The 27564-nt window shown below is 43.4% G+C and overlaps 1 protein-coding gene across 1 annotated transcript in view; it reads left to right on the top strand.

The window, feature by feature from the left end:
* ttll11 (tubulin tyrosine ligase-like family, member 11) overlaps nucleotides 1–27275 on the top strand; it is a 34313-nt gene extending 7038 nt beyond the window's left edge. The window contains exons 4-12 of the mRNA XM_030780026.1: nucleotides 5872–6447; nucleotides 7299–7394; nucleotides 17976–18091; nucleotides 20438–20656; nucleotides 22186–22292; nucleotides 23015–23254; nucleotides 23824–23881; nucleotides 26222–26541; nucleotides 27244–27275. Of these exons, the coding sequence (XP_030635886.1) occupies nucleotides 5872–6447; nucleotides 7299–7394; nucleotides 17976–18091; nucleotides 20438–20656; nucleotides 22186–22292; nucleotides 23015–23254; nucleotides 23824–23881; nucleotides 26222–26541; nucleotides 27244–27275 (1764 nt within the window). The remainder of the gene's footprint in view (nucleotides 1–5871; nucleotides 6448–7298; nucleotides 7395–17975; nucleotides 18092–20437; nucleotides 20657–22185; nucleotides 22293–23014; nucleotides 23255–23823; nucleotides 23882–26221; nucleotides 26542–27243) is intronic.
* Nucleotides 27276–27564: the final 289 nt, after the last annotated feature.

Raw genomic sequence — 27564 nt, 5'->3', positions numbered from 1 at the left:
AATGGGAACAGGTTGAAGTAATGACAGGTTTAAAGGTAAAATATGTTCATCTGTTTCCAGCTCACTGGCCAACATGTCCCTACTGTACCACCACTATCTAAAATCAGACATTTCTTCCCTTACGTGACTTTTTCCAAGTACTGTTAGGACGTGCTGTTATATGAAATAACTCATAGAGATAATGAAATAACGCATAGGAAATAGGAAGGAGAGAGTGTTGGCAGTGATGTCCCTGGATACTAATAATGGACTTTAAACACACATAGTCCTACAGCGACAGCAATCCATGTGAGTTAGAACACTATCAATATGGTGTTTCTGTTAAAAAGTGAAACTAACAGAAACAGAGTGGTGAGCATAACTACCGTATGTTGGTGTACTGATTCAAGATTCCTTTATTCTTACATCTGAATGTACAAGCACAAGAGAGTAAAATTCTTGGGTTTTGGCTCCTTGACATTGCAGCGACAGTAGTCATAAATACCAACAGAATAGCAAAAATGGTAATGAAGGTAATATAAATAATGTTCAGTGTGCGTAAGGTGCCATGTGCATGAAGGTCCTGCCTTGATGACTGTGCCTGTGTGTATGTAGTAGTTTGCATGTTTACGTGTTTGTATATGCACGGCTACGGCCGTGAGTGTTTGTGTGTGTGTGTGTCAGTGTGTGTTAGTGTGTGTCACAGTCTGGTTAATGACCATTTTTCATAAGTCTGGATGCCTGGTGGAAGAAACTGTCCTGGAGGCTGTGGTACTGTTTGCCAGATGGCAGCAGCTGAAACAGTCTGTGGTTGGGGTGGCTGGGGGCTTTGATAATCCTACGAGCCTTATTGACACTCTGTCCATTGTATATATCCTGGATGGAGGAAAGCTCACATCCACTGGTGCTCTGGGCTGTCCACACGACCCGTTGCAGTGCTTTACAGTTGAGGGCCGTGCAATTCCCATACCAGGCAGTGATGGCTCCTGTCAGGATGCTTTTGGTTGTGCCTCTGTAGAAGGCCCGAGGGATCCTGGGCCCTAAGCCAAACTTCTCCAGCTGCTGGAGGTGAAAGAGGCATTGCTTAGTTTTTTTCACCACATGGCCTGTGTGTGTGTCCCAGGTGAGGTCCTTGGTGATGTGAACACCGAGGAACTTGAAGCTGTAGACCACGATCAGCTCCTTGGTCTCAGCGATGATGAGAGAGAGGTTGTTCTCTTGGCACCTCTGTGTCAGGTTGATGACCTCTCTCCTGTAGGCTGATTCGCCGTTATCAGTATTCAGGCCTATCACTGTCATGTTGTTGGCGAACTTGATTACCATGTTGGAGCTGTGTGGGGCCACACAGTCGTGGGTGCACAGGGAACAGAGGAGGGGGCTCAGGACACAACCTTGTGGGGCTCCTGTGTTGAGGGTCAGAGGGGCAGAGGTGTTGGAGCCCATCTTCACCACCTGGCGTCGGCCCAACAGGAAGTCTAGGATCCAGCTGCACAGACTGGAGTTGAGTCCGAGGTCCCTGAGCTTGAAGGTGAGTCTAGAGGGGACTATAGTGTTGAATGCTATAGTCAACGAACAGCGTCCTCACATAGGAGTTCCTCTTGTTCAGGTGGGTGAGGGCAGCGGTAACATGCTACAGACTAGGTCTTTAACATGCTTCTCAAAGCGTTTGCTCGCTATGGGAGTTAGGGCGACAGGGCGCCAGTCCTGTAAGCATGTTACCTTGTTCTTCTCTGGCACCGGAACAATGGTGGATGACTTGAAGCAGGAGGGAACTACACATTTGGAGAGGGAGGTTAAATATGTCTGTGAACTCGCCAGCCAGCTGCACCTCGCACGCTCGGATCACTTGACCTGGAATGCCGTCTGGTCCGGCCGCTTTTCGGATATCGACGCGCTTGAACGATTTGCGCACATCTGCTCGGCGATGGCGTGAGCGTTGGTTGGTGATGGGGGGGGCTCCTTCTGGAGGTTGTTGTTGATAAATCAAAATGGGCAAAAAAACTATTCAGTCCAGGAGGGAGGCAGTGCCGTTAACTCCCTTTAAAGTCCAGTATTGTATTTAGTCCCTGCCACACACTCCACGACTCCTTACCATTTAGCTGTCTCAGTCTTCTCTCTGGATTCCCGTTTGGTTGCCCTGCTATGCAGAGATCATAACGGGATTTTTTTTACCTCCATTTTGTCTCCCGAGGCGAAGGTGGTGTCTCGGCAGTGAGGGCAGCTTGAACGGTGCTGTTGATCCTTGTTTTCTGGTTTCGATACATCTGTATTGTTTTTATGGGGGCGACATCCTCTATACACTTCCGGATGAATCCCGTAACTGTTTCCGCGTGCTCGTCAACGTTATCATCCGACACATCATGGAACATCTCCCAGTCCACGTGATCAAAACAGTCTTGTAATACAGCGTCCAATAGATCAGACCAGCAGTGGATTGTTCTCACGGTAAAGCGCTGCTTGTTCCGGTTTCTGCCTGTAGGCGGGCAGGAGCAGGATGGAGGAGTGATCCCATTTGCCGAACGGCGAGCGGAGGAGGGGTTTGTAGGCATTGCAGAAGGGAGAGTAGCAGTGGTCAAGTAAACCGTCCCCACAAGTGTTTATATCGACGTGTTGGAAGTATTTCGGTAAAACTCTTCCCAGAGACGATTGGTTGAAGTCCCCGACCCCGATGAAAGCGGCCTCTGGGTACTGGATGTAAATAATGCTGTGGAAATATGATGAATTTACCACCTGTACCTTTCTGTATTTATGTTATTTATGTCATTTCTGTTTTTTTTTTTTTTTTTTTACCTGAGCCTTTCTGTATTTATGTTTTGTTTTTTTTTTTTTACCAGGCCTGTATTTGGAACTGACCTTTATTTACCCAAACAGGCGGCACCCCCGCTTATAATTTGAGACCTGACTTTTATTTGAGAATTTATGGTACACAGGTGAGACGTGTGTTTTTGTATCTGGAGGGAACAGGGAAAGAGCCTGGAGAGAGTGAAAGAAGTGAAGCACCAGAGAGAGTTCATAGTTGTTGAGTTTGGAAACAGTAATAGAAGATGGAGGCGAACAAACTGGCTCCGAAAAGAAACAGCACTGGATCCATCGCCTGGCAGTGGTTTGGGTAAAGCAAGGACAATGTTGAATAAATAGGGTTAGGGTTAAATTTAACCTGGTTGTGATTTTCCCCTTTTTGCATAAAACTGGTCCAATGGAGACCACAAATGAATATAAACAAGAATGATGCTGGGACTCATCGTACTGCTGTGACTGTATGCATCAGAGGGTTAAACGGAGCATTTACGAAGTGCTTTAGAGGAGATTTCAAAATATTGATATATATATTGTGTATTGCGATGTAGCCTAAAAATATCACAATGTTATTTATAGGCCATATCGCTCAGCCCTAACACACACACACACACACACACACACACACATGATTGTTACTGTGATGTTATTGTGATGTTTACTGTGTTGGTTGCTATGATGTTATTGTGATTGTTACTGTGATGTTATTGTGATGAATACTGTGGTGGTCATTGAGATGGTAATGGTTATTGTGATGGTTATGAGCAGTGCTAAGCAAATGCTGGAGGATGAAAGAGAAGAGAGAACAGCAGTTCTGCTCTCAGGTTCAGGAAAACACCTGATCATTTATACACCAATAATTCCAATGTGTCTCTGATTGTTTGTGCTACGCGTACAGACCCTAAAAATGAATAGATTATATTTGCTGTGTGATGATACCAAATTATTTCCAAGTATTTTTCAAGTTTAACACCTGATGCATTTTGCATGAGGTTTTTGAATAATGATTTTATCATCTCTTTTATGATTGTCACATGACAGATATACTTGGCCTGTGCCCAGTCTTCTGCTGCTGCTGCTCTCACATTCATGGTCCACGCCCTGACCCTCTCACCCTGACACGCCCTGACCCTCTCGCCCTGACCCTCTCGCCCTGACACGCCCTGACCCTCTCGCCCTGACACGGCCTGACATGCCCTGACCCTCTCGCCCTGACCCTCTCACCCTGACACGCCCTGACCCTCTCGCCCTGACACGCCCTGACCCTCTCGCCCTGACACGCCCTGACCCTCTCACCCTGACCCTCTCGCCCTGACACGCCCTGACCCTCTCGCCCTGACACGCCCTGACCCTCTCGCCCTGACCCTCTCGCCCTGACACGGCCTGACCCTCTCGCCCTGACACGGCCTGACCCTCTCGTCCTGACACGCCCTGACCCTCTCACCCTGACCCTCTCGCCCTGACACGCCCTGACCCTCTCGCCCTGACCCTCTCGCCCTGACACGCCCTGACCCTCTCGCCCTGACCCTCTCGCCCTGACCCTCTCACCCTGACACGCACTGACCCTCTCACCCTGACACGCCCTGACCCTCTCGCCCTGACCCTCTCGCCCTGACACGCCCTGACCCTCTCGTCCTGACACGCCCTGACCCTCTCACCCTGACCCTCTCGCCCTGACCCTCTCGCCCTGACCCTCTCACCCTGACCCTCTCGTCCTGACACGCCCTGACCCTCTTGCCCTGACCCTCTCACCCTGACACGCCCTGACCCTCTCGCCCTGACACGCCCTGACCCTCTCGCCCTGACCCTCTCGCCCTGACCCTCTTGCCCTGACACGCCCTGACCCTCTCGCCCTGACACGCCCTGACCCTCTCACCCTGACACGCCCTGACCCTCTCGCCCTGACACGCCCTGACACGGCCTGACCCTCTCGCCCTGACACGCCCTGACCCTCTGGCCCTGACCCTCTCGCCCTGACACGCCCTGACATGCCCTGACCCTCTCGCCTTGTCATGCCCTGACCCTCTCGTCCTGTCATGCCCTGACCCTCTCGCCTTGTCATGCCCTGACCCTCTCGCCCTGACACGCCCTGACATGCCTTGTCATGCCCTGACCCTCTCGTGTTTTCCCTCTATTAGTCTGTTTTGGTTGAACTCTGTTTACTGATTAGTTCAGCCTGATTTGTTTAGTCTTGTTAGTTTAATCATCTGTTGTCAGCTCGGTATCCTATGTATAAGTGCTCCTTGGTTTTCACTATGTGTAAGTGCTCCTTGGTTTTCACTATTTCTTCTTCTGTTGTTGTTTGTGTGTGCATGACGTTATGCCTGTTTCCCTGCCGACCTGAACGCCTGTGTCTGCCTGTATCTGCCTGTATCTGTGTGTTGTAAGTTCTTTGAAAGCATGTTTGTTCTGTTGGTTGAAAATAAAAGAACTGACTTGCACATGTATCCAGCCTCTTACACACAACGTAACAGACACATAATAAGAGTTTGAATGACAGCCTCCATCCCAGACGTTACGTGGCTGGCATTGATGACTAAACTTCTGAAAGGAGGAAAGAAATGGTTCCCTCAGATGCTGTTTCTGCTTTGTCAGTTTCCCACTGTGGGGTTTAAAGAAGAAAGGAGAGAAGCATTAAGGACCACTTCATCATGCATCTAAAATGGTTTCACTAAAAAAGCCAGTACTGGGCTGATGCTGTATCTTTATAGCATTGAATGCATCCAGTGGTTTGTCTCATGCAGTCTGTATATATGACTGCTTTAATGGATTTGTCTATGAGGAGCTCTTTTCATTCACTCAGACTGTAATCAGCTACTTGACCCAAAAATGGAACCAAAAGCACTGTAAATGGTTTCATTTTTAGTCTTATGATCTTTTGTGTTTCGATTAATCAGAGACAGATGAAGAGATGTCTGCCAAATCATCTGCTTTATACAGAATTGCTTTCGGTCTAATGAAGCTAAGACAAACTGAAAAATAGAATGTGCTGCTGTGGTAAGACGGTGAAACTTAGAATCTCCAGATGTTTTGTCTGAGAAGAAGCATTATTGTTGATATCACTGTTTTTCCATCTTTTTTTTTTTTTTTTTTTAGGTCCGTCTTATGAAGGAGCTGGACCCCACCCTGAAGCCCACCTTCATCGTGAAACCTGACAGCGGTTCCCAGGGTGACGGCATCTACCTGATCCGCGAGCCGGCGGAGCTGCGTGTGCTGTCGGGCTGTCAGCTCAAACAGGCCGTGGTGCAGGAGTACATCCAGAAACCGCTCCTCATCGACAAACTCAAGTTCGACATTCGCCTCTATGTCCTCATCCGCTCCTTAGAACCACTGGAGATCTACATCGCTAAAGAAGGTCTGTCTCGGTTTTGCACGGAACCTTACCAGGAGCCGAGCCAACAGAACCTCAGCCACGTCTTCATGCATCTGACCAACTACTCGCTGAACGTGCAGAGTGGGAACTTCGTCCACTCTGACAGCTTCAGCACGGGAAGCAAGAGGACCTTCTCCAGCGTGCTCTACCGCGTGGCGTCGAAAGGAGTGGACATAAAGAAGGTTTGGTCAGACATTATCGCTCTGGTCATAAAAACCGTCATCGCTCTGGTCCCTGAGCTTAAAGTTTATTACCAGGCTGATATTCCACCAGGCAAACCAGGACCCACCTGCTTCCAGGTGCGTGTTTTTCCACATGTGTACACCATAGAGAGTGTGTGTGTGTGTGTGTGTGTATGTGTGTGTGTGTTTACTTCTACATGTATACACTATAGGTCGTGTGTTTGTGTGTGTGTGTGTGTGTGCGCGCTTTTGTGTGATCGCACATGTGTGTGTTTACATGTGTGAGCTATAGGCTATGTGTGTGTGTGTGTGTTTGTGTGTGTGTGTCTGTGTGTGTGTCTGTGTATGTGTGTGTTTGTGTGTGTGTGTGCGCGTGTGTATGTGTCTGTGTGTGACTGTGTGTGTGTGTGTGTGTCTATGTGTGTGTTTGTGTATGTGTCTGTGTATCTGTGTCTGTGTGTGTATGTGTATGTGTCTATGTGTGTGTATGTGTGTGTGTGTGTGTGTGTATGTGTGTGTGTGTGTGTGTGTGTGTGTGTGTGTGTGTGTGTGAGTGAGTTTCACATTTCTATGCTGTCAGTTTCTGTACATGTTTATGCTGGACATGTAAAATGTAAGGGAAAAGTGTTTGCTTGTGTTCACATGTTTATATGTGTTTAAAGACCAGCAAACCTTTAGTAAATCCCGCCTGTGACTTGACTCTCGACTGTTCAGGATTGTTTTCATAATCTTACTGATATTTGACTGGTAATATTGAGTCATCCCTCTGACAGAGGGCAGATGAGTCTGCAGCTCTGTGCACAGGGTTCCTCTAGAGCAGGGGTGGGCAAATCCGGTCCTGGAGGGCCATGGTCCTGCTGTTTTTCTCCAGGACTGGATTTGCCCACCCCTGCTCTAGAGCAAAACCACCACAGACAGAACCGGGTGCTGCAGGTTTCTAATATGTTGTTGTAATGGTTGGTTTTCAGATCCTGGGTTTTGACATTCTCCTGATGAAGAATTTGAAGCCAGTCCTGTTGGAAGTGAATGCCAACCCCAGCATGAGGATTGAACACGAGCAGGAGGTGAGGCCAGTGGTCAGAGGTGTTAAAGGCAGAATTCCTGTTTGAAATTTCAAGGTATAATTTATGAAGTAAGGCCCCATCTTGCAGAAGTTTGACTTTATTCTTTTCAGACACCATATGTGTTGAGACATTGGAATGGTGGAGTAGTGCCATATGCTACAGCAGTCATGTGTTTATTGATCACGGTCGACTTGAATAGGCTACAGTGAGGCTATTTACACAGTGTAGGCTGCTATAGTCCTAACTGTTTATGTGGAGAACCCCTGAATGACACAGTTCTTTGAGAACTGGCCCGTGTCTGATACAGTGCACGACTTTGGAGGTGTAAGCAGTGGCCCCTCCTGTAGCCTGTTATCCTGTGTGTCTGTTCAGAAACATTACCGCGCCGGTGTGCTCAGGCCAGGAAGGGAGTTTAGACGGAGTCCTGCGATGGGAAACTCCCTCTTTGCTGCCACAGATGTAGCGTAGACATGCTGGCCTGGACTACACTGCCCCCCGGTGGATTGCAGGGTTCTGAGTCTTTGTGGTTCTTAAAGTAGAGAATGGATCACAGCTAATCTGATTACAGAAACAAAACTGAGCAAACAGAAGTCTAATTTACTGGGTTTTTTACACTTATTTTTTTAGACTTCTATGACAATTTGAAAATTCTGACTCATCCATAGAGGCCAAAGATAACTTCTCACCCCCCGAATCATCCCAAACCTGGGCTCCCCCCCATCATCCCAAACCTGGGCCCCCCCCCATCATCCCAAACCTGGGCTCCCCCCCATCATCCCAAAAGGAAGGGCTCAGCCAGACATAGGTTCTTCACTGAGATGGACAGCATAGTGCTGCAACGCGTTAATTTTTAAGGATTCTGTTACTCTGTTACAACCAGTTCATCGTGACTTTCTTTCCCCTGTAACGATTAACGATTTAAGTGGTTCCGTCACCATGCGTTTGGCATTTTGTCTTCCCTTTCGCGGTCAAGGTGAACTGACGCTTTACGTTCACGTCTGTGAGTGAGAGGGATGTCAGGCGCCCAAGCTGAGATGGTATAGACCCTAAAACGTCCAATAACAGCCCAGTCTCCGATAAACGCAGGTTTCTCATCATCGCCGGTATGCGTGACCCTTTCAGTGAAATAACCGTCTGCCTCAAATAAACGCCGAGGAGAACTACACCAGTGTTTAGTCTTCATGACTATAAAACCAAAGAGCAGTGGATTACACTGCTTACAGTACACACTCTACACAGATATCTCTCTATACAAACACACTCTACACAGATATCTCTCTACACAAACACACTCTACACAGATATCTCTCTATACAAACACACTCTACACAGATATCTCTCTATACAAACACAGTCTACACAGATATCTCTCTATACAAACACAGTCTACACAGAAATCTCTCTATACAAACACACTCTACACAGATATCTCTCTATACAAACACACTCTACACAGATATCTCTCTATACAAACACACTCTACACAGATATCTCTCTATACAAACACACTCTACACAGATATCTCTCTATACAAACACACTCTACACAGATATCTCTCTATACAAACACACTCTACACAGAAATCTCTCTATACAAACACACTCTACACAGAAATCTCTCTATACAAACACACTCTACACAGATATCTCTCTATACAAACACACTCTACACAGATATCTCTCTATACAAACACACTCTACACAGATATCTCTCTATACAAACACACTCTACACAGAAATCTCTCTATACAAACACAGTCTACACAGATATCTCTCTATACAAACACACTCTACACAGAAATCTCTCTATACAAACACACTCTACACAGATATCTCTCTATACAAACACACTCTACACAGATATCTCTCTATACAAACACACTCTACACAGATATCTCTCTATACAAACACACTCTACACAGATATCTCTCTATACAAACACACTCTACACAGAAATCTCTCTATACAAACACACTCTACACAGATATCTCTCTATACAAACACACTCTACACAGAAATCTCTCTATACAAACACACTCTACACAGAAATCTCTCTATACAAACACACTCTACACAGATATCTCTCTATACAAACACACTCTACACAGATATCTCTCTATACAAACACACTCTACACAGATATCTCTCTATACAAACACACTCTACACAGATATCTCTCTATACAAACACACTCTACACAGATATCTCTCTATACAAACACACTCTACACAGAAATCTCTCTATACAAACACACTCTACACAGAAATCTCTCTATACAAACACACTCTACACAGATATCTCTCTATACAAACACAGTCTACACAGATATCTCTCTATACAAACACACTCTACACAGATATCTCTCTATACAAACACACTCTACACAGATATCTCTCTATACAAACACACTCTACACAGATATCTCTCTATACAAACACACTCTACACAGATATCTCTCTATACAAACACACTCTACACAGATATCTCTCTATACAAACAGTCTACACAGATATCTCTCTATACAAACACACTCTACACAGATATCTCTCTACACAAACACACTCTACACAGATATCTCTCTATACAAACACACTCTACACAGATATCTCTCTATACAAACACACTCTACACAGATATCTCTCTATACAAACACACTCTACACAGATATCTCTCTATACAAACACACTCTACACAGAAATCTCTCTATACAAACACACTCTACACAGAAATCTCTCTATACAAACACACTCTACACAGATATCTCTCTATACAAACACACTCTACACAGAAATCTCTCTATACAAACACACTCTACACAGAAATCTCTCTATACAAACACACTCTACACAGATATCTCTCTATACAAACACACTCTACACAGATATCTCTCTATACAAACACACTCTACACAGATATCTCTCTATACAAACACACTCTACACAGAAATCTCTCTATACAAACACACTCTACACAGAAATCTCTCTACACAAACACACTCTACACAGATATCTCTCTATACAAACACACTCTACACAGATATCTCTCTATACAAACACACTCTACACAGATATCTCTCTATACAAACACACTCTACACAGAAATCTCTCTATACAAACACACTCTACACAGAAATCTCTCTATACAAACACACTCTACACAGATATCTCTCTATACAAACACACTCTACACAGATATCTCTCTATACAAACACACTCTATACAGAAATCTCTCTATACAAACACACTCTACACAGATATCTCTCTATACAAACACACTCTACACAGATATCTCTCTATACAAACACACTCTACACAGATATCTCTCTATACAAACACACTCTACACAGATATCTCTCTATACAAACACAGTCTACACAGATATCTCTCTATACAAACACAGTCTACACAGAAATCTCTCTATACAAACACACTCTACACAGATATCTCTCTATACAAACACACTCTACACAGAAATCTCTCTATACAAACACACTCTACACAGATATCTCTCTATACAAACACACTCTACACAGATATCTCTCTATACAAACACACTCTACACAGATATCTCTCTATACAAACACACTCTACACAGAAATCTCTCTATACAAACACACTCTACACAGATATCTCTCTATACAAACACACTCTACACAGATATCTCTCTATACAAACACACTCTACACAGAAATCTCTCTATACAAACACAGTCTACACAGATATCTCTCTATACAAACACACTCTACACAGATATCTCTCTATACAAACACACTCTACACAGATATCTCTCTATACAAACACAGTCTACACAGATATCTCTCTATACAAACACAGTCTACACAGATATCTCTCTATACAAACACACTCTACACAGATATCTCTCTATACAAACACACTCTACACAGAAATCTCTCTATACAAACACACTCTACACAGATATCTCTCTATACAAACACACTCTACACAGATATCTCTCTATACAAACACACTCTACACAGAAATCTCTCTATACAAACACACTCTACACAGAAATCTCTCTATACAAACACACTCTACACAGATATCTCTCTATACAAACACACTCTACACAGATATCTCTCTATACAAACACACTCTACACAGATATCTCTCTATACAAACACACTCTACACAGATATCTCTCTATACAAACAGTCTACACAGAAATCTCTCTACACAAACACACTCTACACAGAAATCTCTCTATACAAACACACTCTACACAGAAATCTCTCTATACAAACACACTCTACACAGATATCTCTCTATACAAACAGTCTACACAGAAATCTCTCTATACAAACACACTCTACACAGATATCTCTCTATACAAACACACTCTACACAGATATCTCTCTATACAAACACACTCTACACAGATATCTCTCTATACAAACAGTCTACACAGATATCTCTCTATACAAACACACTCTACACAGAAATCTCTCTATACAAACACACTCTACACAGAAATCTCTCTATACAAACACACTCTACACAGATATCTCTCTATACAAACACACTCTACACAGAAATCTCTCTATACAAACACACTCTACACAGAAATCTCTCTATACAAACACACTCTACACAGATATCTCTCTATACAAACACACTCTACACAGAAATCTCTCTATACAAACACACTCTACACAGAAATCTCTCTATACAAACACACTCTACACAGAAATCTCTCTATACAAACACACTCTACACAGATATCTCTCTATACAAACACACTCTACACAGAAATCTCTCTACACAAACACACTCTACACAGATATCTCTCTACACAAACACACTCTACACAGAAATCTCTCTATACAAACACACTCTACACAGAAATCTCTCTATACAAACACACTCTACACAGATATCTCTCTATACAAACACACTCTACACAGAAATCTCTCTATACAAACACACTCTACACAGATATCTCTCTATACAAACACACTCTACACAGATATCTCTCTATACAAACACACTCTACACAGAAATCTCTCTATACAAACACACTCTACACAGAAATCTCTCTACACAAACACACTCTACACAGAAATCTCTCTATACAAACACACTCTACACAGATATCTCTCTATACAAACACAGTCTACACAGATATCTCTCTATACAAACACACTCTACACAGAAATCTCTCTATACAAACACACTCTACACAGATATCTCTCTATACAAACACACTCTACACAGAAATCTCTCTATACAAACACACTCTACACAGATATCTCTCTATACAAACACACTCTACACAGAAATCTCTCTACACAAACACACTCTACACAGATATCTCTCTATACAAACACACTCTACACAGAAATCTCTCTACACAAACACACTCTACACAGATATCTCTCTACACAAACACACTCTACACAGAAATCTCTCTATACAAACACACTCTACACAGATATGCTATACAAAAGAAACTGATGTTATGGAAATACATGCATTAACCACAGATAGAGAGAAGGAGAACTACACCAGTGTTTAGTCTTCATGACTATAAAACCAAAGAGCAGTGGATTACACTGCTTACAGTAGTCATGTTTATTTTTGTGGCTAAAAACATAATAACACTTGTTTTGAGAAGGAAGCCCCATTGTTTCTCCAGGCTAGGAAAAGGAACGCACATGAGTTAAAAAACAAAACCAAAAAGTGAAAAGGTGTTTTAGTGAATTCACTTTGCCTTATGCGTGTTCATCTGTTCACAAATTAGATTAAACATAAACCATCAAAACAAGCTGTTTTTCAGATAAAGACTTTTGTTTGCAGAAGTCGCAGAAGCCTCAGGGCTCTAGGTGAAATAGACGCGTCTCTTATTATCGTCGAGTATTCAATAAACGCTGGTCAAGTTAAGTTATTAAAGCAAATAAACACCTCAGCGTTTACTGGAAGTGTTGTAAGTGTCATTTCCAGATTTTAACAGTGCAATTAAAACAGATAAATATAGTAAACGAATGTGCTGACAACAACCTCCCCCCCCCAAATGGAATATCTGAATCTCAAAATTGAAAAACCGAATACATACCGAACGAACAAGTATCCAAATAGTCGAATTTTCGGGGCGAACAGCCATAATGCAAACACAGTCTACACAGATATCTCTCTATACAAACACAGTCTACACAGATATCTCTCTATACAAACACAGTCTACACAGAAATCTCTCTATGCTAACACAGTCTACACAGATATCTCTCTATACAAACACAGTCTACACAGAAATCTCTCTATACAAACACAGTCTACACAGATATCTCTCTATACAAACACACTCTACACAGAAATCTCTCTATACAAACACAGTCTACACAGATATCTCTCTATGCTAACACAGTCTACACAGATATCTCTCTATACAAACACACTCTACACAGATATCTCTCTATACAAACACACTCTACACAGAAATCTCTCTATACAAACACACTCTACACAGATATCTCTCTATACTAACACAGTCTACACAGACATCTCTCTATACAAACACAGTCTACACAGATATCTCTCTATACTAACACAGTCTACGCAGAAATCTCTGTATACAAACACAGTCTACACAGAAATCTCTCTATACAAACACAGTCTACACAGAAATCTCTCTATACAAACACAGTCTACACAGATTTCTCTCTATACAAACACAGTCTACACAGATATCTCTCTATACAAACACAGTCTACACAGAAATCTCTCTACACAAACAAGTTCAAGTTCAAGTTCAAGTTCAAGTTTATTTAGAGCCCGATATCACTGTTTACAGTCTCAAGGGGCTTTACAGGCCACAACAGTCAAATCAAAATATGACGGCACCCCCTGACTTAATCCTCATGGCGGGCAAGAAAAAACTCCCCAAAAACCCAAGAAGGAAATGGGAAAATGGGAGAAATCTTGAGGAGGACCACAGAGAGAGGAGACCCCTCCTTGGTCAGACAGGTGTGCAATAGGTGCCGACCACGTGGGCAGTTACAGCTGAAAGTAAATTGGGGCATGAACAAAGGGGATGGTGATGTAGACAGGAGGCTGACGGGGGATGGAAGATGATGACACCAGGATGGATCAGTCCACAGGGCGGGAGGAGTCAGGATCACTGGTGTCTCAGGAGTAGCATGTGTGGCTCGACAGAGAGAGAGAGAGAGAGAGAGAGAGAGGGAGAGAGGGAGAGATAGAGAGAGAGAAAGAGAGAGAGGCACATTGTTAGATGTTCATTTCCACATAATGGTTGAGGTAAATATACATCGTGTGCCGAGTGCAGGCAGGGACTCCAGCAAGACTAACTAGTACAGCATAGCTAAAAGGGAGAGCTAGAAGGTAATATGGACATGATGGCACTCTGGGACACAAGGCGGCCACCCACTCCACAGTCAACAAACCTGAGTGAACATGTTAAAGTGGGGGGGCGACAGCATCCAAACATCCCAGTTCACCAAACAATCTATGCCCGAGAACCCTCCAGATCTGCTCCTTTGCCTAGTAAAGAGCTATTAGCAAAAGGCTTGGCTAAACAGATAAGTTTTCAGCCTTGACTTAAACATAGAGACTGTGTCTGAGTCTCGAACATTAATTGGGAGGCTATTCCATAACTGTGGGGCTCTGTAAGAGAAGGCTCTGCCCCCTGCTGTAGCCATCATAACTCGAGGTACCAACAAATAGCCTGCACCTTTTGATCTAAGTAGGCGTGGTGGATCATAAAAGACCAGGAGTTCGCGCAGGTACTGTGGCGCAAGACCATTTAATGCTCTATATGTTAATAGTAAGATTTTATAATCAATACGAGATTTGACTGGGAGCCAGTGCAGTGTGGATAAGATAGGGGTGATGTGATCATATTTTTTGGTTCTAGTAAGAACTCTGGCTGCTGCATTCTGAACTAACTGTAGCTTATTTATACACCTAGTAGAGCATCCAGACAGTAAGGCATTACAGTAGTCTAATCTAGAGGTAATGAAAGCATGAACCAATTTTTCAGCATCTTGAAATGACAATGCATTTCTTATCTTGTTAATATTTCTAAGATGAAAGAAGGCTATCCTGGTAATATTATCTACATGAGCTCCAAATGAAAGACTGGGGTCAATAATTACACCAAGATCTTTTACTGCTGCACCTAATGAAAGAGAAAGGCCATCCAGAGTAACTATGTGGTCGGAAGGCTTACTCCTAGCTGCATGTGATCCTAGTACAAGTACTTCTGTTTTTTCAGTGTTGAGTGAGAGGAAATTCGTAAGCATCCAGTGCCTAATATCCTTTAGACATTCCTCAATTTTGTTAAGTTGGTGTCTCTCGTCTGGCTTCGCTGAGACATACAACTGTGTGTCATCAGCATAGCAGTGGAAGCTAATACCGTGTTTACGAATAACATTACCTAGAGGTAGCATATATAAAGAGAAAAGCAGTGGGCCTAAAACAGAACCTTGCGGGCCCCCGAACTTTACCTCAGTATGTGCAGAGGACTCACCATTTACATCAACAAACTGATAACGATCAGTTAAGTAGGACCTAAGCCATAAGAGGGCCGTTCCCTTAACTCCAACAACATTTTCTAGTCTATCAAGGAGAATGGTATGATCAATGGTGTCAAAGGCTGCACTGAGGTCAAGTAGCACAAGCAAGGAGACACAACCCTGATCAGAGGCCAGTAAGAGGTCATTTGCAACTTTAACCAGTGCTGTCTCTGTGCTGTGATGAGGCCTAAATCCTGACTGATACAGTTCATGGATGTTATTCTTATGTAAGTATGAGCATAACTGCTGTGCTACAGCCCTTTCTAGGATCTTGGAAATAAAGGGGAGGTTAGATATTGGCCTGTAGTTGGTCAATGAACAGGGGTCAAGGTCAGGTTTTTTAATTAGGGGTTTGATAACTGCTAGTTTAAAAGATTTAGGTACATAGCCAGTACTAAGGGAGGAATTGATTATTTTTAAAAGCGGTTCGATGACTACTGGCAGTATCTGCTTAAGGAAACGTGTAGGTAAGGGATCTAGTACACAAGTTGGTGATTTTGATGAAGAAATTAGTGAGGTCAATTCGGTCGCCTGAAGGGGAGTAAAACATTCTAATCGCTGATCTGATATAGTTATATTGTTATCTACAGTGTTAGTGATCAAATTATCTGGTTTAAAATTTATAGCCTGGATTGTTTGCCTGATATTTTCAATTTTGCTATTGAAAAAATTCATAAATGCGTCGCCACTGAACATTGATGGTGTGCCTGTTTCCGAGGTGCTTTTATTCCCAGTTAGTTTTGATACGATATTAAATAAAAATCTAGGATTATTTTTGTTGTCTTCTATTAGGGTGGAGAGATACATTGATCTAGCGGCACTAAGAGCTTTTCTATAGCTCAGGAGGCTCTCCTTCCATGCTAACTGGAATACTACCAATTTAGTTTGGCGCCATTTACGTTCTAATTTTCGAGTGGTACGTTTTAAGGCGCGTGTGTGCTCATTATACCAGGGAGCTAGTTTTTTCTCTCTGATTATTTTCCTTTTAAGTGGGGCCACATTATCTAAGGTGTTGCGGAATGTTAACTCTAAAGATTCAGTTGCCTGATCAAGTTCTGTGGGGTGTGACATTGTTCCAGTCAAAGTTGATAACTCTGGGAGATTATTGATAAAGTTCTGCGTAGTAGCTGGCGTAAACGTACGTTTATTATGATAGCGTGGCGAGCTGCATATATTATTACTAAGAAATATTTTGAATGAGATAAGATAATGATCTGAGATAGCTTCAGATTGTGGAAATGTGACTATACTTCCTACATTTAGTCCGAGTGTTAGTATAAGATCGAGGGTGTGGCCACCATTATGAGTGGGCCCTATGACACACTCTACACAGATATCTCTCTATACAAACACAGTCTACACAGAAATCTCTCTATACAAACACACTCTACACAGATATCTCTCTATACAAACACAGTCTACACAGATATCTCTCTATACAAACACATTCTACACAGATATCTCTCTATACAAACACAGTCTACACAGATTTCTCTCTATACAAACACAGTCTACACAGATATCTCTCTATACAAACACAGTCTACACAGAAATCTCTCTACACAAACACACTCTACACAGATATCTCTCTATACAAACACAGTCTACACAGAAATCTCTCTATACAAACACAGTCTACACAGAAATCTCTCTATACAAACACAGTCTACACAGATATCTCTCTATACAAACACACTCTACACAGAAATCTCTCTATACAAACACACTCTACACAGATATGCTATACAAAAGAAACTGATGTTATGGAAATACATGCATTAACCACAGATAGAGACAGAGAGAAATTCCACTGTTATTGAATCAGATCCTGGTGACCAGTCATTAGGTTAATGTAACAGTGAGGAGACACATCTACCAATCAGATTTCTTGATGTGCCCGGGGTTTTTAGTGTGGTGTGTGCGTTGCAGTGCTGACTGGGTGATTGAGGTGTGACTGTGCTGAGTGAAGACTGAGGAGCAGTGATAGATGCCTTGTAATGTTGTAACAATAGAATAATAACTTTGCCTTTGCTATAGGTCTCTCCCGGTGTGTTTCAGTATGTGCCAAGCCCAGTGGATGAGGAGGTGAAGGTAGGAGTGATCAGAGATACATTACGCCTAGTGGATCCTGCCCTGAGAAAGAAATACACAGGGTAAGACAGACAGATACACGTGCACACACACACATACACACACACACACACACACGCACACACACACACACGCACACACACACACACATACACGCACACACACACACACATACATACACACACACACACACACATACACACACTCACACACTCACACACACATACACACACTCACACACACACACACACACACACACACACACACACACACAGAAATTTCTCTCAATAATGGACTAGGGACCTAGCTTGTTAAGCAAACAGACATCTTTTCAAATGTCACCTCCAAAATGGTCAGAACCCCACATGAAAAATGTTCATTTTGAAATGGAGCTTTAATATGATCTGTCCTTAACAAACTCAAAACTCACCAGAGCAACAAAGCAGTTGTGTTATATAAAGCAGGCATTTACCAGTGAACAATAAGTGCGTATCATGAGACAGGACAGCCTTGCATATTTGGCAATTTCACATACAGTGCAGACAGAGTTTTTAGACCCTTTCAAGTTTTCCATATTCTATGTTTCAGGCTCATCTTAAAATGGATTCATTTTTTTCTCATCAATATACACACAATACTCCACAATGACAAAGCGAAAACAGGTTTTTTGGAGTGTTTTGTTAATTTATTAAAAATAAAAGACTGAAATATCCCATTGACATAAGTCTTCAGCCCCTTTGTTATGACACTTGCAGTTGAGCTCTGCTGCATCCTACTCCTGTCAATGGCCATGAGATGCTTCTGCAACTTGACTGGAGTTCACCTGAGCCTCAGTGAACTCATTGGAAATAATTAGGAAAGGCACACACCTGTCTGTGTAAGGTGTCACAGTGAATGGTGTATGTCTGAGTGAAGACCAAGCCATGAGGTGGAGAGAACTGTCTGTAGACCTGCGAGACGGGGTTATGTCAAGACACTGATCTGTGTGGATCTTGTGTCTGTGTCTTGTTCCGTTTGGCCACTCTACCATCTCCTCCAGCTGAGAATGATGGAGGCTACTGTGCTCTTGGACTCTTTCAATGCTGCAGAAATGTTCTCGTATCTGTCCCCAGATCAGTGTCTCGACAAAACGGCAAGTGTCATAACAAAGGGTCTGAAGACTTATGTCAATGGGATATTTCAGTCTTTTATTTTTAATAAATTAACAAAACACTCCAAAAACCTGTTTTTGCTTTGTCATTGTGGAGTATTGTGTGTATAATGATGAGAAAAAAAATTGAATCCATTTTACAATGAGTCTGAAACATAACAAAATGTGGAAAACTTGAAAGGGTCTGAAAACTTTCCATATGCACTGTAATCCATTTCATATATCCACCTGCTTTATGTTCTTTCTGACTAACTGCTAATAAATTGTGGCAGGAACACTTGTGATTTCTCCTTCTGTTCGGTTCCCGTAGCACCATAGCTCTCCCAGTAGAAGCCGTGTGTGTTACCATAGCTCTCCCAGTAGAAGCCGTGTGTGTTACCATAGCTCTCCCAGTAGAAGCCGTGTGTGTTACCATGGCTCTCCCAGTAGAAGCCGTGTGTGTTACCATAGCTCTCCCAGTAGAAGCCGTGTGTGTTACCATAGCTCTCCCAGTAGAAGCCGTGTGTGTTACCATAGCTCTCCCAGTAGAAGCCGTGTGTGTTACCATAGCTCTCCCAGTAGAAGCCGTGTGTGTTACCATAGTTCTCCCAGTAGAAGCCGTGTGTGTTACCATAGCTCTCCCAGTAGAAGCCGTGTGTGTTACCATAGCTCTCCCAGTAGAAGCCGTGTGTGTTACCATAGCTCTCCCAGTAGAAGCCGTGTGTGTTACCATAGCTCTCCCAGTAGAAGCCGTGTGTGTTACCGTAGCTCTCCCAGTAGAAGCCGTGTGTGTTACCGTAGCTCTCCCAGTAGAGGCCGTGTGTGTTACCATAGCTCTTCCAGTAGAAGCCGTGTGTGTTACCATAGCTCTCCCAGTAGAAGCCGTGTGTGTTACCATAGCTCTCCCAGTAGAAGCCGTGTGTGTTACCATAGCTCTCCCAGTAGAAGCCGTGTGTGTTACCGTAGCTCTCCCAGTAGAGGCCGTGTGTGTTACCATAGCTCTCCCAGTAGAAGCCGTATGTGGGTCTAACATCTAGTCCCAGCGCTGCTCCCTGTCACAATAAGCCAACGTTTTACTATTATTACCTTGGTCATCACTCATGGTTCAAAGTATTACAGTTGAGTTTGATTTTAGGTCAAAATTGTCTCACAGTATGTTTGTAAAAGACTGTGTTGTGTGAAAATGCATGCGAGTGTTTGTGCTCTATTGAAGCAGATAAATTAACTGTACAAATACACTGAGAAACTCTCCCTGTCTGTTTGGCTGTCACACTGACAGATCTCCAGAGGAGGAAATCCAGGTGGAGGCGGAGTTAGTGGAGAAGGCGGAGTCTGCAGGGGTCCTGCCCTCTCTGTGTCTAAAGCAGGTCTTCCCTAAGTACACCAAACAGTTTCACTCTCTGCGCATCGTTGAGCGGATTGCTGCCATCTTTCTGCGCTTCCTTGGAGTTAAAGGAACCATGAAACTGGGCCCAACTGGGTTCCGCACATTCATCAGGTGAGCGCTACTACTCATCATCATGGTCTGAGACACACACACGCACACACACACACACACACACACACAAACACATACACATACACATGCATGCCCGCCCACACACACACGTACACACACATGCACACATACACACACGCACACACACACACACACAAACACATACACATGCATGCCCGCCCACACACACACACACACACGCACACACACACACACAAACACATACACATGCATGCCCGCCCACACACACGTACACACACACACACATGCGCGCGCGCCTGTGCTGCCTGGATTAGTTGTGTTGTAGGAACTTTAATGTGACTGGATTAGTTGTGTTGTAGGAACCGTAAAGTGACTGGATTAGTTATGTTGTAGGAACCGTAAAGTGACTGGATTAGTTATGTTGTAGGAACTGTAAAGTGACTGGATTAGTTGTGTTGTAGGAACCGTAAAGTGACTGGATTAGTTGTGTTGTAGGAACTGTAAAGTGACTGGATTAGTTGTGTTGTAGGAACTGTAAAGTGACTGGATTAGTTGTGTTGTAGGAACTGTAAAGTGACTGGATTAGTTATGTTGTAGGAACTGTAAAGTGACTGGATTAGTTGTGTTGTAGGAACTTTAATGTGACTGGATTAGTTGTGTTGTAGGAACTGTAAAGTGACTGGATTAGTTGTGTTGTAGGAACTGTAAAGTGACTGGATTAGTTGTGTTGTAGGAACTTTAATCTGACTGGATTAGTTGTGTTGTAGGAACTGTAAAGTGACTGGACTAGTTGTGTTGTAGGAACTGTAAAGTGACTGGATTAGTTGTGTTGTAGGAACTGTAAAGTGACTGGATTAGTTGTGTTGTAGGAACTTTAATGTGACTGGATTATTGTGTTGTAGGAACTGTAAAGTGACTGGATTAGATATGTTGTAGGAACTGTAAAGTGACTGGATTAGTTCTGTTGTAGGAACTGTAAAGTGACTGGATTAGTTGTGTTGTTGGAACTTTAATGTGACTGGATTAGTTGTGTTGTAGGAACTGTAAAGTGACTGGATTAGTTGTGTTGTAGGAACTTTAATGTGACTGGATTAGTTGTGTTGTAGGAACTGTAAAGTGACTGGATTAGTTGTGTTGTAGGAACTGTAAAGTGACTGGATTAGTTGTGTTGTAGGAACTTTAATCTGACTGGATTAGTTGTGTTGTAGGAACTGTAAAGTGACTGGACTAGTTGTGTTGTAGGAACTGTAAAGTGACTGGATTAGTTGTGTTGTAGGAACTGTAAAGTGACTGGATTAGTTGTGTTGTAGGAACTTTAATGTGACTGGATTATTGTGTTGTAGGAACTGTAAAGTGACTGGATTAGATATGTTGTAGGAACTGTAAAGTGACTGGATTAGTTCTGTTGTAGGAACTGTAAAGTGACTGGATTAGTTGTGTTGTTGGAACTTTAATGTGACTGGATTAGTTGTGTTGTAGGAACTGTAAAGTGACTGGATTAGTTGTGTTGTAGGAACTTTAATGTGACTGGATTAGTTGTGTTGTAGGAACTGTAAACTGACAAATGGCGGCTTCTCCATGGCGTCAGTGGACATCCTTTACATCGACATCACACGCCGCTGGGCGTCTGCTGTGCCTGACTCCAGAGAAGCAGGTAAACAAACAGCATTGTCTTGTGTGTTAAGTGAGTGTGGTTATTGTCTTGTGTGTTAAGTGAGTGTGGTTATTGTCCTGTGTGTTAAGTGAGAGTGTTATTGTCCTGTGTGTTGAGTGAGTGTTATTGTCCTGTGTGTTGAGTGAGTGTGGTTATTGTCCTGTGTGTTGAGTGAGTGTGGTTATTGTCCTGTGTGTTGAGTGAGTGTTATTGTCCTGTGTGTTAAGTGAGTGTTATTGTCCTGTGTGTTGAGTGAGGTGAGTTGATAGTGTGAGAGGGGAGAGAGTTGTGTTTGGATGAGCTGCATCTTAAAGCTGTGTGTGTGTGTGTGAGACCCTGCATCTTCACAGTGTTTTCAGCAGTGGACATTATGAATATGAAAACTGATCTGTAATGATTGGAGGCTTATTGACATATGTGAGGGCAAAGGTTTGGTGTTTATGCTGTAAAGAGAAAAGTCTCTTATCACTGAGTGATCAGTCTAAGAGGAGAGGAACCCCTGAGTGAGGGGATGTGTCTGACTGTTGTTGGCATTGTTCTCTGTCTGTGTCTGTTCTCCACTTTTTCTCTCTCTCCACTCTTTCTTTTCTCTCCATCTCTCATCGTTATTCTCACCTCTTTGGTCTTTGTGTTTTCTGTTGTACCGTTTTGGTTCGGTTAGGGTTAGGGTTAGAGATAAGCTGGTTCAGTGGTTCACGGTTCTCCCTTTCTTTCCCCCACAGGGATGTGTCTGCAGGCTTTTGTGGAGGCGTTTTTCTACCTGGCTTCTCGCAGGTTCAAAGCCTTGTCTCTCAGGGAGCAGGTTCTCTCCCTGCTGGACATCTGTGAAACTGCAATTCAGAAGCATGGCCAGGAGGATAAGCCACGCCCACAAAAACATCACACAAATGTTAACCCCACCCACAACGCAGCCCCACCCCCTCTCGATTCTCCTGCTGATGGATGCGGACATCACCACTACCGTCTCCATCAGTCATTAGGGTCCTCCGCAAAGAGCAACGGAGAGAACTGACAGACACATCCACACACACACACACACACACACACAAGAACTGACAGACACACACACACACACACACAAGAACTGACAGACACATCCACACACACAAGAACTGACAGACACATACACACACAAACACAAGAACTGACAGACACACACACACACACACACAAGAACTGACAGACGCATCCACACACGCAAGAACTGACAGACACATCCACACACACACACACACACACAAGAACTGACAGACACATCCACACACACAAGAACTGACAGACACATACACACACACAAGAACTGACAGACACATACACACACACACAAGAACTGACAGACACATACACACACACAAGAACTGACAGACACATCCACACACACACACACACACACACACACAAGAACTGACAGACACATCTGCACACACAAGCTGAACGTGAATGGACTTCATGGTGAAAGCAGACTTAAAGTTTGCTTAGGTGTTAAATGGAGTGCACATGACTGCCTCTCTTTTCTTTCTTCATTTCTCAGACGATGAGAGGGTGAGAAGAGGACTGGACACGCCCTCTCCAGACTCAGGGCGGGGGAGGTCACTAACAGCCCTCAGATAGTTCACATATGAACAGCTTAATTTAACTAGACATTCTCTCTCACAAACACACACACCCACACACACAGTCTCTCTCTCTCTCACTCTCACTCTCACACTCTGAAACTGTACCACCTATATACGTGTGTGTGTGTGCGTGCGTGCATTTACTTTTTATTCAGTTTTTGTTGACAACAAACACATTGCTCCACAAGTCAGACAAGCAGGAGAAGAGACAAACTTCAGTTTAAAACCAGTTAAAAACCATAGGAACCTTCAGCCTAACTCCCCATTCAACCAGTCAGGGATACTCCCCACAGAAAGCATCCTGTCTGACACCCACTCCTTTAAGTCATTGAAGAGGAGCAGCTAATGGAACAGGAGCAGCAGTAAGTCCATGACTTTTGTGAGGAGCAGTGTTAAACCTCCAGGACAGAGAGCACTCTGTGTACTCTGTTTATACTCGTGAAAACGCTCTGGCCTCTGACTGGACTCTACAGAGGTGGATTTTCACACTCACTGGAGGCCCACGGATTCTGAGAAAGAGCACAGTGTGTGTTCACAAGAGACAGAAATGTTTAGAAACAGGTTTCCCTCTGTCAGTGGGGCTTACATCTCACTATTCATTAACTAATCCAACAGTGGGTTCAGATCATGTTTCCAGTATGGAAGTCACTTTGTATTGCACTACTACTTACAGGCATTTCACTGTAAAAACTGTGGTGAGGCAGAAAGGCATCTGATACAATACAGAATAAACCTTGGATTGCAGAACTGAACTGGCAATATGTTCATTCTTACACAACTGTAGTCGTGAGAATTTGAGTAATGACTAAAAATGAACAAAGACAAACAAACAGAATTTACTGATGGACACTCAGCTCTCAGCCAATCCGACGTGTGGTCTGAACCCAGTTCCATTAGAGCTGTGGTCTAAACCCAGTTCCATTAGAGCTGTGGTCTAAACCCAGTTCCATTAGAGCTGTGGTCTAAACCCGGTTCCATTAGAGCTGTGGTCTAAACCCGGTGCGGACTCTGTGGCAGGGGCCTGGATTGTGTCTGAGGATCCTGACAGACGTGTCAGTTTTTCAGAACAGGTTCTGACTGCTGGCGCTCAGCACACTGCTCTCATTAACAGCCTGAGAATGTGTCCACGGTTTACACAGTTATAAACCCAATGATCTCCCAGAGCCATCTGCCCTGTGATGAGCCATCTGCCCTGTGATGAGACATCTGCCCTGTGATGAGACATCTGCCCTGTGATGAGAGAGGTCAGTAGACAGAAACAGCAGGGCCACAGAGAACCACACGCTGTAACAGTGGTTAACACAGTGGCACCTATCAGCACACAGATCATTGGCTCTCACCAGCACACAGATCATTGGCTCTCCCAGCTCATTGGCTCTCACCAGCACGCAGATCATTGGCTCTCCCAGCTCATTGGTTTATATATCAGGCCTGAGGGCACAGCTCCTCTGATTACTGTAGTCTCAGATTTATAGGACAATAAGATCACTGAGTTGTGAAAAAGCTAAATAAAACTTTAATTATTCTAGTTGCAAATGTACATAAATTGCACAGCCACATTTCTGAAACACAAACAAAGCTTGTCTGTACATTATTGTTTTTGGCATTGTCATCAAGTCATTAAACAAAACAGAATTCGACCAATGCATACTCTCTACATACATACAAAATGATTCTCTACAAGGATTATAAAACATACCTCTGTTCATTATAGATTCATAGATTTTTATATAATTGTGTGTGGGGGTTTTTGTGTATACATACATATATATATATATATATAGAGAGAGAGAGAGAGAGAGAGAGAGAGAGAGAGAGAGAGAGAGAGCGAGACAGACAGAGACAAACAGACAGACAAAGGGAATATTCTATGTCGAGTGCTGTGAAAACATAGAGTGTATTATGTCATGTTACAGTTTTGTGCAAAAGAGCTTCAGTTTTCCACTCTAGGGATGGATGTAAACACTCATATGACTGGGCTGTTAAGACCATCACTTTTTAACCCCTGATTTAACCCCTGATTTACTCTATTCTTCCACATCAGACCAAACTCTGGTGTTCACTGGTCTGCCATCCTCCACTAATCAGACTGAGAGAAATGAACTGCGTCTCCCCTCTCTCCATCACCGCGGGACATCACTCTCATGTTTACTGGAGACCAGTTTAGAGAGACCAGTATAGAGAGACCAGTATAGAGAGAACAGTATAGAAGGGTCCTGAACAGAAACAGTGTAACAAAGCAGTCTGCTACATAGCCGAGTCAGACAGCGCTGCGTTCAGACGAAAGCTGTGTGAAGACAGCGCTGCGTTCAGACGAAAGCTGTGTAAAGACAGCGCTGCGTTCAGACGAAAGCTGTGTGAAGACAGCGCTGCGTTCAGACGAAAGCTGTGTGAAGACAGCGCTGCGTTCAGACGAAAGCTGTGTAAAGACAGCGCTGCGTTCAGACGAAAGCTGTGTAAAGACAGCGCTGCGTTCAGACGAAAGCTGTGTAAAGACAGCGCTGCGTTCAGACGAAAGCTGTGTGAAGACAGCGCTGCGTTCAGACGAAAGCTGTGTAAAGACAGCGCTGCGTTCAGACAGACCAGTGTAATCAGTAGGATGCCTATGGAACTGTATTCTGGGAATGTGATTGGTCAGTTGCATACAGACAGGTCTGATGTGTCTAGGTGCATCTATTTGGAAAAGTATACTATCTGGCCAGCAATTAGACTTGCAGAGAAAGTGTGTGGCTTTCAGTCGGCCACACAGGACAGGGAGGAGCAGCATCTTGTGCTTGCATGTCAGTACAGCTGATTTTTAACCCTTAATGCAGTCTGTTCTGAGCAGTGGGAGCTTTCACATTGCCAACTGAAAGAAAAGTGGCAGACTTCAAAAATACAAGGCATGATATATGAATACAACTAAAAACAAACAAACAAAAACATTAAGATAAACAACTTTTAAATGTTGCAGTGTTGGACATGTGAGGATGGATTAAAAGAAATGACAGTTGGCAGTTTGAGATCAGGAGAGGAAGAGTGAGAGTCCTGAGGAACAGACGGAGGACCCAGTGTGAATATGGACACAACCTCTAAAAAACACAACACAAATATTTACAACACCTCTCTTTTCATGAGCAGAGATGTGACTGTCTGTGTCTGACCTGCTCAGCAGTACTCGAAGAAAACCGTCCCTGTCTCAACACAGTCCTATAAACTGACATCATCTCCCAAAGAGATCGCACATATGATGAAACTTTACTGGTTTGTAGTGCATTCAGGTAAAAGTTTAAGTCAAAGAAATGATTTCAGATGTGTTTTAAAGTTTTTAGAATATCTGTGTATATCTGTTGCAGTTTTGGCTTGTAGTGCTGAACAGAGGATGTAGTCAGCTGTGTTTCATTCTACAGTGACTCATCGTCAGTGACACAGCTGTGTTTCACTCTACAGTGACTCATCGTCAGTGACACAGCTGTGTTTCACTCTACAGTGACTCATCGTCAGTGACACAGCTGTGTTTCATTCTACAGTGAGTCATCATCAGTGACACAGCTGTGTTTCATTCTACAGTGAGTCATCATCAGTGACACAGCTGTGTTTCATTCTACAGTGAGTCATCGTCAGTGACACAGCTGTGTTTCATTCTACAGTGACTCATCATCAGTGACACAGCTGTG

This window comes from Chanos chanos, chromosome 1 (genome assembly GCF_902362185.1).
Source record: "Chanos chanos chromosome 1, fChaCha1.1, whole genome shotgun sequence".
In the NCBI taxonomy this organism is placed as follows: Eukaryota; Metazoa; Chordata; class Actinopteri; order Gonorynchiformes; family Chanidae; genus Chanos; species Chanos chanos.
The sequence above is the reverse complement of the archived record's forward strand: the minus strand, read 5'-3'. Positions and strand labels throughout refer to the sequence as shown.